The 16348-nt window shown below is 37.2% G+C and overlaps 1 protein-coding gene across 3 annotated transcripts in view; it reads left to right on the forward strand.

The window, feature by feature from the left end:
- The window catches only part of LOC114664886 (caskin-2-like), a 309053-nt gene that overhangs the window by 278587 nt on the left and 14118 nt on the right, over positions 1–16348 (forward strand). For all 3 annotated transcript variants that reach the window (XM_028819182.2, XM_051936226.1, XM_051936225.1), the window contains exons 17-18: positions 674–775; positions 11399–11537. In XM_028819182.2, the coding sequence (XP_028675015.2) occupies positions 674–775; positions 11399–11537 (241 nt within the window). The remainder of the gene's footprint in view (positions 1–673; positions 776–11398; positions 11538–16348) is intronic.

Raw genomic sequence — 16348 nt, forward strand, 5'->3', positions numbered from 1 at the left:
ATCTTATAGAGTTTTCATGCACATTAACATCATGGCCATATCAACTAGGGATTGAAGTGGCTGGTTGTGGCTGACACCTAATGCTCAGACAGTCATCGAAACAGCTGACTACAACAGTGGTACTGAAAAAAGATATAGTGGAATAGTCTATGGAGTAAATGTCTATGGTATATGGTGGGCATCTTGATGCCAGGCTATGTTTGAGCCAATGCATATTCGAAGATCATATCCAATTAGATGTGTTCTTTCACCGTAGCATTGTCCAAGACTGCAAATTGTTCTTTTTTATTTATGAAAGTGCTAAAATGGTTCTGGAAGCATAAGGGCAAATGCATCTTGATGTAGTGTTTTTCACATTCAGCAGATTTGATCCATTTAGGTATTAGTGGGATATGATAAATTGGTCTATTTGGACCAAATGCACTGAATGATAATTTGCAACAAGTATGAGACATGTTGCTGTTGATATGGGCCATCATCCTTGTGCCATCTATATTTATAGATTTATAGATAGTAATTTTTTTTTTAACTTATAGAAATTTTCTTTTCAGAAGAATAATAAATGTATTTTTTAAAAAACAGTAATGTTATTTTTCAGAAGAAAAAATTGTTTTGTTAAAAATGTTCTGACACCACAATATTTACCTTCTCTTCTTCTCCCCCAACCCTCAAGGACTTAACAGCCATTGGAGTTACTAAACCCGGACATCGTAAGAAGATTTCAATAGAAATCGGAAAATTAAATATCCCAGAATGGCTACCTGACTACATTCCGGTATTGTTTCATAGTTTATGTTTAAAATATAATTTTAAAAGGAAACTTGTTATAATTACATTTGATATGGCAGAATTGAAAATGTAGCAAAGCTATAGCACCAAGTATTGGATGGGGCAGCCCCCCGAGTTTATAATGCTGATGGCTTACTCATCAACAAGTACGTCTCCCCCTACTTATAACATATGATGCAGTTCTGCACTAAGTGTGCCAAATGTCTGATACAGCAGCAAAACTGTCAGTGTACAAAGTGCACATTAAACATCAATTTTACAGGGGGAAAGCAGAACACACAAGATGGCAAATTGTGGACAGAGTAATCTGCAAGTGAATGCCACTCACTTGCAGTGTTTTCACAGACATGACAATGTACTGTATGCAAATGCAACAAAAAACAACTGTACCTGTTATTAAATCATTTATGTGTTAGATATAATGAGATTGCGGGTATATTTAATTCAGTACATAACCTAGCATTTCAGTATTGCTGTACTCAATCATATTTTTTTCTCCTAAGAGGCACCTCATTTACAATCAAGTGCCATGTTGTACCAGTCCTTGCATTTTCACAAAGAAAGCCCGCCATTTATTCTCACATATACAATCATTGCTGGGTTTGCTGTGTCTGTGAAAACTTTGTTTGTGAGCTGCCACCCCCTTCAGCATTTTTCGTTCTCTGTTCAATCACTCCATTTGCTATTAGCCAACTTAGCATGTTCTCCCTTCTCCAAAACAAATTTATGCTGGCTCTGTACGTCATAGTATGTATGTATGTAATGAAAACATTTTGCAATGCTATTAAAAGTGAGTTTATAGTTGTTTGTTTACCTAACTAAAATAACTGGAGTGCCGACGGTTTTCAGATTTTTTCCTTCATCATGTGTCGTGAAACAATGTGAGAGATTATAAATTTGCCTTTTTTGTTATTCTATAGTTGTGTGCTTAAGACAGAGAACAACTCATATGTGGGAAACAGTGTTGAGTAATGTCAATAACAATGGTAGTAGAGGATTTATTGAGATAAAAAAGACTGTGCAAATGCAGTCAAATGAGACCTGAAGGACACAGCGAGTCACACCTTAGTACCAATGTTCTGTGGTTTTCCTCGTGGTGGTAATAGAGTGGTTTCCATGTAAAAACATATATCGTCAGTCATTTCTGAGTATAATTTTGGAGTATCAACAACATAGATTTTTGAAGTACAGCAATTTAGGAAAAGTACCAGAAGGGCATGAGCATAACATGCATACACATGAAATAAGTGAAATTTTAACACTAGAATCCCTGGAGCCTATGAAAAAGGTCGTAATGCTGGGCCACTTTAAATTCCTTTGCACCTCTTCATCAGCGTGTTTGTTTTGGAAATGTGTCAATCAGCAATATCCCCAACCTGCTATCCTATCCCCAACCCATGCAGCTGAAGTTCTCCCAGCTTCAAGTCTGTATATCTGGATGTGAGATGCCTGGAATTGTATAAGGTAAATAATATATCGTTATTTGGAATACATACATTTCATGTGTGTTCTGTGTCTACAAAGATCTGGGTAAATGTAGGAAGGCAGGAAATGATTAACACATACCTAAAACAGAAACTTTTTTCATGTTATAGTAATAGTGACAAAATTCCTACGTGAAATGTATAATGTGTGTAACTCAATTCGCAAAGAAGGTTCTCAGTGCTCAGTGTTTATTTTGGAGTGAAGTGCCTGGCATTGTAGAGGGTAAATGATATATTGTCATTTGTAATACATTCATTTCATGTGTGTTCATGTTTTAGTAATAATTGACACAATGTAGTTATGGAGTGTATGTTGTATGAAGCCTGAAATCCAAATATCAGACACTTTCACAAAAGGTATAACAAACCAAGTGTGCTTTTATTCAAGAATATAACCAAAGAAAAAGGAAGTCATTCATTTATATATTGCTGTCAATAAGTAAAAACCCAAGCCCAAATATCAATTGACAGAGAGCTGACATATCTGCTTGGCTGGTGCAGAGGTAAGAACTGTTGCCTCGTATTGAAAACGTTACAGATTCGAGCTCGGGTTCTCCCCGTTTTGAGTAGTGAGCTGCTATTATTATTACTATTATATAATAAAAACATACATTTGATTTGAGTCTGTAAAGCCCGGTGTAAATTTTTGCTACCTGTAAAAGTTAGTGTTTTTTTTTTTTTTTTTTTAATTCAGTTTTATTGTCTCAGTCATGTTCACGTGGTACAACGAACATGCCCCTCCCTCTGTGAGGTGATGGCATTTATCTTCATTCTTTTCACAAGAGCAGAGATGACCACAGTTGGTACTGTGGTTGATGCCTGCTCAGAACTATTTATTATAACAGCAATTAAGGATATGCTGCCCTGTGACCACAATCAGACTATCATGTGGCATTTGGACTTTGACAACAAAGACACTTGTGCAGAACGTGTGAAAAACGACAGATTTGCTGCGATCTTGGGACATCTGGTGACGTTTTGTTTTGAGTTTCAACCCAGGGCAACATATTACTGTTGATGAGCACCTGTTTCCAACCAAGGTCCAATATGCAATACCACTGCTTATATAGGAAAAAATCCCAGTCGTCTCACAGGAGAAAGACTTTCCAAGACTGTGGTCATAAAGCTTATGGAGTCGTTTCTGGACAAAGGCAGAATCGTAACAACAGACAACTTCTTCCCATCGCTTTTGCTGGCTAATAGACTGCTGCACCGCAACACATCTCTGCTTGGCACCATAAATAAAGTGGGACATCCACCTGCAGCTAAAGTTACTTCAGTACACGTGCAATTCTCCACGCTAGTGTTTAGATCTGGCAGTGCCATGCTGATGGTTTATGTGCCCTGAAAGAAGTCGTCTGTCTGCAGTCTCAATACCATGCACCATAACGTTGAGACTGGGCAAGATCGGAAAAAACAATGTTCAAATGACAAAGTGTTTTCAAATAATGGCATTTTCATGCATGGATGTGTGTGTGCATGCGTGAGAGAGGCAGAGACTGATTTGATGTCATTCAAGTAGTTACTGGAATATAAATTGAACACTTTTGCAAAGGTATAATGAAACAAGTGTGCTTTTATTCAAGAATAAAACTGAATTTCAAAAAATTCGAGTGACAAGAAGATACCAAGACGACATGATTCACCAGCATTTGTGTGTCTGCTTATATCCGTTCAGGAATGTCTTTTACATTTAGCAAAAATGTACACTGGGTGTTAGACTCAAATCAAATATATGTTTTTATTATGTAATACTAATAATAATAGCAGCTTTCTACTCAAAACTGGATGAATCCGGGTTTGAACTGCTAACCTCTTGATTATGAGGCAGGCCACAGTTCTTACCTCTGTACCACCCCAGCAGATGTCTTGGCTCTCTTGTCTATTGATAGTTGGGTCTTAGTTTTTAACATATATATTCTTGAATAAAAGCTCACATGCTTTGTTATACCTTTTATGAAAGTATTTATTTGATATTTGGACTTCAGTGATTCACACACTATACACTTCAGAATTTTGTCAATTATTACTATAACATATGAAAAAAGTTTCTGTTTTAGTTATGTGTTCAACATTGCTTGCTTCACATTGCCTGTCATCCTACATTTACACGAATCGTTGTAGACACAGAACACACATGAAATGTATGTATTCCTAATTACGATATATTATTTACCCTGTACAATTCCAGGCACCTCACACTCAAATCAACAAACTTGAGCTAGGAGAACTTCAGGGTGGGTTCGTAGGGCAGTTTTATACACAATTTACATTACATTTCCTTTATTATTCAATTATAATATCGTAATAGAAATTATACAACTTACCATAATGCAGAATCAGTGGGAGCCCTGAGCTTGTTTTCCTGCAACCAGACGATCCCATCTGGGGATGATGAAAGACAGTGACACTCGAAGTGTGTTTCTCATGTTCAGTCTACTCCGTAATCTCATTTTGGTTGCTGTCACTGCAGAAAACGCTGCCTCACAAAGATAGGAAATGGAAGCAGACTTTTCAGTGCTTTTGTGGAAACCTCAAGATATTCCACCTTGACTTTAATCCAAAACGTATGGAGATTTGAATTTGTCTCAAACATACTTTTAAGGCCACCATCATTTGCAACATCAAGCAGTTGATCCTGTTCAAGCACAAACAAAATTGATTCACCTGGCTTATTCACAAATGGGTCACGGCTCCATTCCTTCCCATTTCGGGGGTCTGGGAATAATGCTCAAACTCTTTTGAAAGCTGAGATAGGTGATCATACACCAGCTGGGAGAAAGAAGGCCCTGGCTTGGTATCTTTAACAACCTCTGCTAATGTTTGAAACATATCAAAAATCCCAATGTTCACTCGTCGGCCCCATAAATCAAGTTTGGCTTTAAATGCAGCCACTTTATCTGCCAACTTGAACAACGGGTATCTTCTGCCTCTGCCCCACATGCTGTTTCTCCACTGCTGCCTCAGATTTTCCTCCTCAGGCTCCTCCAGCCTGGCTGGTTACTGAGTCTGCAGAGTAGGTAAAGGTGGGGTGCCCAATAGTGCCTGTATGCCTGTTCATATTGTGAGGTTTCTGAACTCTTTTGGGTGGGTGGGAACATCACGCTGAAGTGTGTCCCAAAGCCTAGTGTTCTGAAAAGTGTCCTCAGTGAAGGGGGCAGCCATTTTGCTGTAACCCTTCACTGAGTAAGTCTCTGTTGCCAGCAGTTCTGTTGCAGCCCGGCAGTCAGCTCTTGCCGGCCAGGATGCCTCCACGCTGGAAGGACTGGGGGAGGCAGCTTATCCAGAGCTTTACCTCCCCCAGTGCGCTAGATGGCAGCCCCCCTGTGCTGCAGCAGTGCCTTGGACTCCCACGGGGCTCCATGCGACCTGGAGTTTGGATCAGCTCTGTTGGGTTCCATGGGTGCTGCCAGGGGATGCTGCAGCTAGTGCTGAGCCCCGGAGTGCAGTTCTTCTGCCACACCAGGATGTGCTGCTAGAAATGCGTCAACGAGCACCTGGAGCACTTCCACTTGCCTTATAAAAGGAGCCAACAGACACTACTTGGGGAGCCAGAGTCGGGAGGAGGTGGACAAAGCTTGCCCATCGGAGTGGAGGAAAGAAAAGAGAGAGAAGATGAGAGTATTGTGTTGTGCTGTGGTTGTGAACTCTGCTGTGCTTGTGGGAAACGAGGGAAAAGGAAGAAAAAATAAAAGCGTACGTTTGTGTTGGGTTTGAGCGGCGGTGTGTCTGCCTGGTGGTCCACAGTACATACCCACGGAAAAATTCAGATTGCGTAAGCAAAGTTCTACACACTTTACCTATATAAATCCCAATCAGTGTGACTTTTAGCGCACCTGAACTAGCCTATAACCCCACCCCAACTCCTCCCAGAATTTCACCTATTTGAATATGAAAATTAATATAAACAGGCTTCTGTTGTTTTGTTAAAATACAATGGTAAAAGCATGTGTGAAAAAGAAGAATTTCAGTGAATCAGAAATGGAGGTCCCACTCAGTATAGTGGAGGCAAGGAAAAATGTACTATTTGGTGGCTTAAGCAGTGGTATAAGCAACACAAGGAAGCTGACGGAGTGGCACAGCATGCCAGAGGCACTCAAAAGTTCAAGTTTAGAACATTGCACAGTACCCAAAATAAAAAAGAACTGGTTAGATATCACATTCAATGTGAAAAGGCAAGTTGCAACCCAGAATCTGAGTGTCCAAAACACTGGAGTAGGAAGCGGAATTCCAGGGCTCACATCATTTGGGCAACGAGCCGCTGCAGTTATTCACGAAACATTTATATATCTCGCCACAAGATTAATGAGATGCATTTTCACATTAATAGAGAGGAAATGATTTATTTTACACAAGCAAATTCATTCTTTGAAGGTGCCCTTATAGCAATGTGTGTGCAGTTGATCTCTCCAGTTGCATTTAGAAAACTGGACTTTACTGCAAATTGCTCTTTGACGTTTGTCTGTTCAACCACAGCATAAGCAAATATTATATATCTGGATGACACGCGAATAATACCATCCCATACAGCTGGCATGGTGTGTCTCAGTGATGAGTGAGAAATATATTTGGTCAGCCAGTTGCCAGTTCACGTTGAAAAGCTCCTGTGGATAAAAATCCGAGGGTGGACAGAATTTGAAAAGGAGCAGGTAAAGAACAAAGACTGTGTAAAGCCAGCCCCAGTTCAGCACACAGCTCCAAAAGGATAGCTCTTGAAAATCTAAATCGACTTAGAAGCCAGTCATCATCATTGGGCAAGAAATCAGTATGATCTCTAAATACATGCTTACTTTTAATTCTTCTATTTGCAATATCTTCTATTGTTACAGATTGATTACAGTCAAGTGTTTTAAATCTGTAAACAATATGCAATTAATTTTGGTGCATTTGATAAAGCCCATGTCATGGATGCAAATATAAAAAAGAAAGGGAAACCATACAGAAACAGTAGCACTGCTTTTACGCTGGGTGCCACCCATTTACAAAACTGAGCAGACAAGTTTGTATGCATGGTCTACAGCTGCCGTGAAAATGTGCGTGGCATTACGCCAAATTTAGTTTTTATACATTTCGATGTAAGTGTGGAAACGGGCATATACAACATTTTGTATGTACACACTGTTACTGTTTTGTCTTGGTAGAGTAATATATATTGCTCTACTTTCCCCTATTGTATTATTAATATGTAGTCTTAGAATGCCTAATCTCACAGACTTACCACTGTTTATAAGGTATTATTGTATATAACTTATCTCCACCTTCCCTTCTATATCTATAACCTTAGGCAATTAGATGTAGTAAAAGACAAGCAGAAGTTAAGTTACAGTTTAAAGAATGTATTAGTATTATTGATAATATTCATAAATAATAACAAAATGCAAAGTACATTTGAATATTGGCAACCATACAACCTGATTAAATGGTGATATGTAGTTCAGGTGGCACACAGTCTTCTGGTTACTTAAATGTCTCTAGTTAAGGCATCATTGATACTCAGCTTTCAGCCACATGTCTGTTCAAAATGGCTGCTGAGCTGTGCTGTTCATTGTGTTCTCTTCATCATCACAGGTTAGCAAGAGAGATGCTTCTTTCAGATATTGGCTAGTAAGAGAGAGATACTGAGGTTAAACACATATATTTATAGATGTTCTGTCCAATCCCGAGAGCCAATAGGACATCATGGTACTTAAAGGCCTCTGAGACAAGCCAATTCCAAACAGCCATACCTCAGACCAATGGAGGAAATAGAACATCTTAACACCTGCCCCCAAACCATATGTTAAAGTACACCTTAGCCTATTTGCGGGGGTAGAAATGACTTTAGCAAAGAAACACTTGCCAAACTGGTTTAAAACACACATCCCCCAAATCCTGTCGTAAAATTCAAACAGACCCATTCCTAAGGGGGGGGGTAAACACTAAATTACATTGCTTTGTCTAAATTACAAATAAAGATATACAGTACAAAATATTCATCAAGTTGTATGTAAAATCTCACATCACAACAGTTACGGTGCTTGGCGCCGACAGTTCAATATAATACTACAAAAATACAAAGTATCCTGTTTCCAGTTCAGTGCAAATAAATACAAGCTATGATGTAATAAAGGCTGATTTCTGTATTGTTAAATATTGTAAATAAATTACACATTAGTTACTTCAGTACTACAATTATGCATGGTCTTCGGATTCTGTGAGACGATTTCACTATGAAGCTTGCAGTATGGGGGTGAAAAGATCAGAATCACATGAATTAAACACAGTTGAAGTGAGAAGCATTCTATCGATCAAAGTGGCTCTACAGCTACAAAGGAAAAAGAATTGTGGGAAATCCAGGTACACAGCCTTGCCCATTGACCCACACTATTTGCATGTTGAGAACTTGACAATGAAAAACATTTGATTTATTATATGCAGATAATTCATGCTATGCTAGGCTAACAGACAGTTAAGAATTGTATCAGTATTATATATGTGACCAGATTAGTGTTTCTAGGTGTCAGTTACCATCCGAATACAAAGTTATTATTCTTGGCTTAGAAATAAATCTTCGCTATGCATAGGAAATATTAGCATCATCAACAGACAGGCCCAAAGTCATTTCTTTATCGTATTCCTTCAGAACAGTGGCAGAATCACCAAAGAGATATTCACTTGAGGTCCCACAAACATGACATAAAAAAATTCAAATATATTTAATTACTGCTAGTACATCTTAATTTAAAGATGCATATAAATAATATATATTACAGAATACAGTTTTGAAGTTTAAAAAAAGTATAAAAAAAAAAAACTGATTGCGTAACCACAACACGTTTCCTCTTATGCCCACACATGACATCTTGGTAGAAAATGGGCAAGCACATGTTAATTAGTTTGGGGCATAAAAACTGCTTTGATCCTCTTCACACACAGTTTTGCTCCCAGCCAACCAACAACTATACCTAGTGAAATCTGGATTGACAGAGTTATCATCTGTTGAAGAAAGCAATTGTGCAAATAACAGAATGACGGCCCAATCAATGAAGGTGAAAACTAAATAAATGACCCTGAAAACAGTGTGACAGATGAAAACACAAACTATAATAACAAGAATTTTGCAGCAAATGATGAAAAGAAGTGTTTATGGCCCATCATAATTTACCATTTACCAATCTGCACTTGTTCCAAAATCAGACACTTGCCCCAGTGTCATAAGAGCTCTTACTTATTACCTGCTAAAACTTGGAATTTTTCTGCATTGTCCAATGGATGTGCATTGGGGTGGGTATTTTTGATATTGGGGGTGGCCAGTAACACTTGCTTTGCCACTGTTTCTAAATCATGGACACAAGCCTGCTCTATTGTACATAATTAAATGCTTCAAAAAAACAGAGGCAAAGTAGTTAAGTGGGTAGAGTTTTTGTCTTTTCCTAATGACCATGGTCCACAGAGAGACATTTACATCATTGTTCTACAGTTTTAAAAATAAGTAATGTCTCATTATACAAAATTAATCTTTTTTTGTGTTAATAAATCAGGAATGGTACATTTTAGTAATATAGACATTACTGTGGAGCAGTGGTTACTGCTACTGCCTCACAAATTTCTCAGTTGTAATCATGATTCGATCACTATTCCCTTATGGACTTTACCCATTCTTGTATTAACATGAGTTTGTTCCTGGATCTTTAATACCTCTAAGTGTGTGTTAGTTCCATTGGTGCATGTTGATTTGACTTAGTGTGAATGAATGTTAAGGTTATTCACAGCCTTTTGTCCAGTACTGCTAAGATTTTTAAAAGCTTGGAAAAGGTAGGTATGAAAAATGCATGAAAGTATTTTTTGTCATGTTAATGGGCTTTTACCATTTTCATAGTATAACATCATTATATAAAGTAATAAACAGAACCTCTTTCAAAAGCACCACTATATTTGTTCTGAACCTCTTTCAAAAGCACCACTATATTTGTTCTGTTCCATTAGTTTACAACTTTTTTCTAGTTTTATTATTTGCATGCTACAGAATGTTGGAGTTAAAATGTTTAGGTATGTAAATAAATTTTCCATCTACTTTTTAACTCATTTTTCCAGTTCAAGCCAGGAACCAATGTTTGTCATTGCACCAGCCTGCCACAGACACATATTCACTCATACGTTGCCAATTTAAAGTCTCTGGGTTACCTAAAACACACACACGTTTAGATTGCGGGTGAGAAACCAGAATACCTGGAGAAAAAAATAGCCATAAGTTGAATGTGCAAAAACCAGCAGTGCCCAGGTAGAGATTTGAATCCAGCATTACATGGTATCCACTGCACCAGTATACTACCTGCAAATAAACCATCAAGCATCCAATACAGCACCTGTTTATTCAACTTCAGGATTGTCAGAAGTAATAGTTAATCCTTGTAACAATGGATGCAAAGTAAATTACAACAGGGCATTAGCTAATGATAGAACATACTCCACCATACCTACCACACACAAACTATTTTTTTAATAGCCACCAGCTAAGGTTTCTTAAAATTTTCAACTTTTTGTCATATATGTTAGTTTTGAACATAAAAAGAGAAGGATAGATTCCAACTCCTAGAAAACTTGTAATGGATCAAATATATACAGTAAATAGATGAATAAAGGTAAATCAAACTTTGGGATTCTGATTGTAAGTACTTATTGTTGTTATACATGGCTTTCTCCTTATTTCTGTTTTTTTTTTTCTGTTTAAATATTGTATTCTTGAATGGACCTAGTCTTATTTACATAGTGTTGCCTTCTATATATTAATCAAATAAGCACAGAGACTTGCTCAGGGAAAACACTTTTAATACATTCTACTGTGCTGAGCTTTGAAAAAATCCAGACGTGTTCTTGAGCTATCCTAGGTTCTACACCTGAATATTCATAGCACAATATTTTTTAATAATACATCTCAAAATATGTATATATTTGTTTGGTAGAGCTATGAATTAGGTAAAACATGAAGTTCTATTTTGACTGTACCCATTTTGAAAGCATTGTGTAACATTATAATTTTATTCATGAGATTAAAATTAACTGTAATTTGGACCATTAAGGCTGATAAACCACTTACACAAATTTCATTAAAGATTCATTTTGGCATCTTTTTTCTTTTCTTGCAGGCTGACCTGGTAGAATGGTTAAGTGCAATTGGTTTGTCACAGTATCACAAAACATTTTGTGAAAATGGGTATGATTCCATTAACATCATCCGTGACGTAACATGGGAAGACTTACAAGAAATAGGAATTGTCAAACTTGGTAGGTATGGCCAAGATTAGCAGCCTAATTTCCATGCAATAAATAATATGATTAGTCAGCATCTTGTTATTAAAACATTGTGTACATTTATTTTAATAAATTGTACTCCTTTCAGCAGGAGTAATTTCCAGTAAAACTATTGGAGGTAATTTTCTGCTTGTGAAAATGAATGAAGCATTAAGGGAATTATTAATATAAGTGGATGTAATCCGAGAGAAAAATATGGTCTAGTTGCAGTTATAAACTTAGAAAAGCTCACTTTTGCCCAGTGGTATTTGTTGTAAAGAATGTCTTATCTGAGCATATTTACAGATTTTGATTTTGAGATGAAATATAAAAAAATAAATAAAACATAACATTCAACATTGCAAATATCAAATTCAAATAAAGCCATTAACCCTTATTTCTAAATTAGACAACTGTGCATTATAAGCCACCAGATATACTGTACATATGTAAATTTCTCTGTAAGTTGCTCACAAGTAGAATGCACAAAAAATGGCTGTGCCCAGGTAGAGACTTAAATCCAGGATTACGTGGTATCTCCTGTACCAGCATACATCTTGAAAATAAGCCATCATCCATTCAGTATAACAGCTGTATATTCCACTTCAGGATTACCAGAGGTTAGAGTCAATTTTGGTAATGAATTCAAAGTAAAAACCAACAGGGCATCAGCTAATGACAGAACACATTCCACCCCACCTGCCACAAACACTATACTATTTTTTAAATAAATAGCTACCAGCTAAGCTGGTAAGCTTTAAATTTTCTGCTTTTTTTCTTTCACATATATGTAAGTTTTAAAAATAATTGAAGGATAGATTCCAACTCCTACAGAAATTGTAATGGACAAAATATATACAATAAATAGATAAAGGTGAATCAAACTACAGGATTCTGGTAATCCTGCACTGTGATGGGACTGAGACGTACTGGTGTGCTGATGTCTTCCTTGTGAGTGGAAGTGGTGCTGAGAATTTTGTGCTCTGACATGTGAGAGTTAATTAAAGACAAATTTTGCTCCTAATAACTTTGTTGATTGCTGCTAAAGAGACATGTGGAAATTTTTATGGATTTTTTTCCCTGTAGGAGGGCTTTTGTGTCTCCCACACAGGAGCAGAAGTAGGTGAGAATTTTTGGAAGTGTTTGAAAAGTTACTTGATTTATTCCTGTTATTTGTATTCAAAACTAGCGTTGACCACACCATGCAAGGCAGTGAAAGGCAGCTGAAACCAACAAGCCTATATGAAAATAACCACTATTGTAGCGTCAAATTGTTTGATAGGTTATGAGAAGGCTCCGTGGTATGTAGACAGGCATCTAGCAAGAAAGCAGCAATCAAGCATGAGCTGCAGTAGAAACAGACAAGAGAATAAGGAAAAAAGTTACTGGATATTCAGTAAGCTAATTATCTTAGTAAAAATGAAGATGTTTCCTGGATTGAACAGTTCTTAGTGAACAAGAAAATAAAGTAATTAAGAGGGCAACAGCGTAAGGGTTCATTAATGGGAAGGAATACAAACAGTGTGAGTGGAGACCTTCAGAGTAAGAAAGTTATAAAAGGGACAAAAAGTTAGGAACGCAGACAGAGAAAGTAAACCTCAAAGAAAGACTAAGACTAGGTATTCAAGGGGAAGAATATTACAGGAATTTAAGGGGCCAAAATTAATACAATAACTGTAGTAGCTCTTTAATTTTTTAGTTTTAATTTTTATTTTAATCATTTAAATTTAATTTAAAAAAGGTTGAGCAGTTTTCATAATCCAAAGCCAAATTTTAATGTGTAATACAAGTCCTGTTGGATGTTGGACTTTTTGGAGGAGCCAGTCTTCCTTGAAGACTACATCTGCAGAAGATGCCAGCTGATCCAGCACCTCGAGCTCTGTATCACTGAGCTAGAAGAGGAGTTAACTGGCCTGCATTGTACTAGAGAATTGACAGACCTGGCCCAGATAGATGTCCTTTACAGAGAGAGAGTGCACACCTGTGGGTGATGTTCACAAGGCACTTGAATAAGGGTGCATACTGTCCAGGGGCATCTACCCCAGAATTGGAAGTTTCCAGGTCCTTGCAGAGCTGGACAGGGTCTCTGAAGTGGTAAAGTGGTTGAGGTAACGAGTCACCTCAAAACCAGTCCCCAGAAAGAGAGACTTTGTATTAGTAGGGGACTGTATCATTAGTGGAATTGAAGCACAGGTTTTATCCAGAGACAGAGAGCACAGTATGTTGCCTTCCAGGTGCACAGATGAGAGACCTCCCTGGAAGGGTTGATAAGCTCTTCGTCACAGCGAAGATGGATCCAGTTATCATTGTCCGTGTAGGAACACATGTCATACATAAGTGGAGGCTATCAGTTCTGCAATCCATATTTAAAGAGTTTGGAGCCAGAATGAGGAGCAGAACTAAAAAGTTAGTCTTTTCGGAAGTTCTACATGTGCCACACACCAGTCCAGATAAGATTGAAGAGATTTGAAGGGTTAATGCATGGCTGAAATCTTGGTGCAGGATAGAAGAATGTAGGTTTATGTGACAATGGGACTCATTTTGTGGTAGATGGGACATGTTCTTTTTCCGTAATTGGTGCCCCTTCAGTTCAAATGTAACCAATGAGTAGGTTAGTTAAGTATTGTTTAAACTAGTGAATGGAGGGGGGGTAGAGCAGGGTGTTTTGGACAGTCCAGGTTTAAAACTGTACATAATGGAATAAATAATAGTATGTATATTTACTTTTAGACTAACGTAAATTGTAACCTAATGTTTAAGTGCACAGTAAAATAAATAACACATTAAAAATATCCGGCTCTAAGTCTTGGATAGTTTCTGGAAATAAAACAAGTGAGTTGGACTTGTATGTAGCTGGGCATAATTATGATTTTATAGAAATAACAGAAACCTGGCTAAATAACAAAGATGGGGATGTGTTTGACATAGAGGGGTACACATTTTAGGAAGGACAGACAGAACAGAAAAGGAGGGAGTGTTGCTGTTTATGTTGTCTTCTTCGCTTAGATGATGAGTTTCATCTTAGTGAAGACATCTGGGTGGATCTGGAAAACATTAGTGTTCTATAGACCCCCAATGCAGATAGTAATTTCAATATGCATCTTTTTAATAATATTAAAAAAACATGTTTACAGGGAGATATTATAGTCATTGGGGTCTTTAACTACCCAGATATTAATTCTTTTAGGGCGGATGTTGTCTTTTGTCAACTGGAGGGATTGAAGGCGCCCGTCAACAAAAATCAACGTCCGGGGTAGAGGGCGATAATCAGCTATAAAGGCAACAAAACTCACTGTTATGTAAAAGGTTTTCCCTCTTTGCTTGGAGGAATGTCAGACTCATTGACTCGGCATCCAATCCCTGCATGTGTGTGAGTTACGAAACATAAACAAAGGCAGCATGGCATCGACATTTCTCGAGGGAGTGAAGTGAGTGCAGAAAACAAAATACTCAGCAGTCAATGTTTTACATATTATCGCTGAGTCGGACTCTGATTTTTCGTAATCTGCTTTTGTTGAGAGCGATCAGGAGATCGAGCAGGAGAGTGTGGAATTGGCATCAGGTGATCAAACCCCAGCCGATGCTGCCACAGCTGATCAGCTGCCAGCTGAGCACATTTGCGTCAATGTACCAGCCATAGTTTGCTGACCCCTGCACTAGACAATTTAGCAGTCCTGTTAGTGTAGGTTTCCTTTTTTAAAGAAAAACAATAGTACTTTGTTTTCTGTATTGATTATAGACAACTGAATAAAATAACTATTAAGAATAGTTATTACCTCATTTCATCCCTTTTCAATCAAACCATAGGTTCAACAGTTTTTAGAAGTTACTGTCTGTTATACCTGCATTCTTATCACTCTTTAAAAAAATTTTATCAGTATGCTGCTGCTGGAGTATGTGAATTTCCCATTGGGATTAATAAAGTATCTATCTATCTATCTATCTATCTATCTATCTATCTATCTATCTATCTATCTATCTATCTATCTATCTATCTAGAAAGCTCGACTTCAGGTGTTCCTATAACTTAACATGAATCAAGGAAGAGTATGAACACAGCATAGCATTCCTTACTACCAATGGACACTCTGAATATACTGTAATGCCATGATGATTATTAGCAAATGCACCAGCGTTTTTTCAGTTTTTTGTAAATAGTGTAGATGTCTTGGGACATTTATATATTGTTATATATAGATGAAATCTTAATTTTTTCTAATAACTTTCTCACGTGAAAGATGTTCAAGAGGTATTGCAAAGATTAAGTAATAACAACTTTTATGCTAAATTGGAGTCATGAATTTTATTAATCATAAGTTATCTTTTTGTGGTACAAAATTTCCTTGTTTACTTGTTTGTGTGAAATTCACCCTTATCAAGTTTCCAACCATGTCCCTGTGTTCTTGATTAATTCATTTTGAGTTCATCACTATGTTGTGATGTGTGGAAAGTTGCCGAAGAGAACCTGTCAAAGGTATAAACCTCTACTCAAACATTTTCTGACAATAAATGTCAGCATCCCTTAGAGTTCAGTATTGGGCAGAAGGTGTGTCTCATAATAAAATATATAAACATGATGATTCCATCCTTCAAACTTGCTTCATCTTTTATAGATTCATACACTGTAACTAAGAAACTCCAGTTACTAATAATTAAATTAGATAGGTAAACTTTATTAATCCCATTGGGAAATTCAAATGCATACAGCAGCTGAAACATAAAGAACAAGAATACAGACTCATAGGACACATAATACAATCAATCAATCAATAAATACTTAAAAATAAACTTAATGACCACATCAG

The sequence above is a fragment of the Erpetoichthys calabaricus genome, chromosome 14, assembly GCF_900747795.2.
Source record: "Erpetoichthys calabaricus chromosome 14, fErpCal1.3, whole genome shotgun sequence".
Taxonomy (NCBI): Eukaryota; Metazoa; Chordata; class Cladistia; order Polypteriformes; family Polypteridae; genus Erpetoichthys; species Erpetoichthys calabaricus.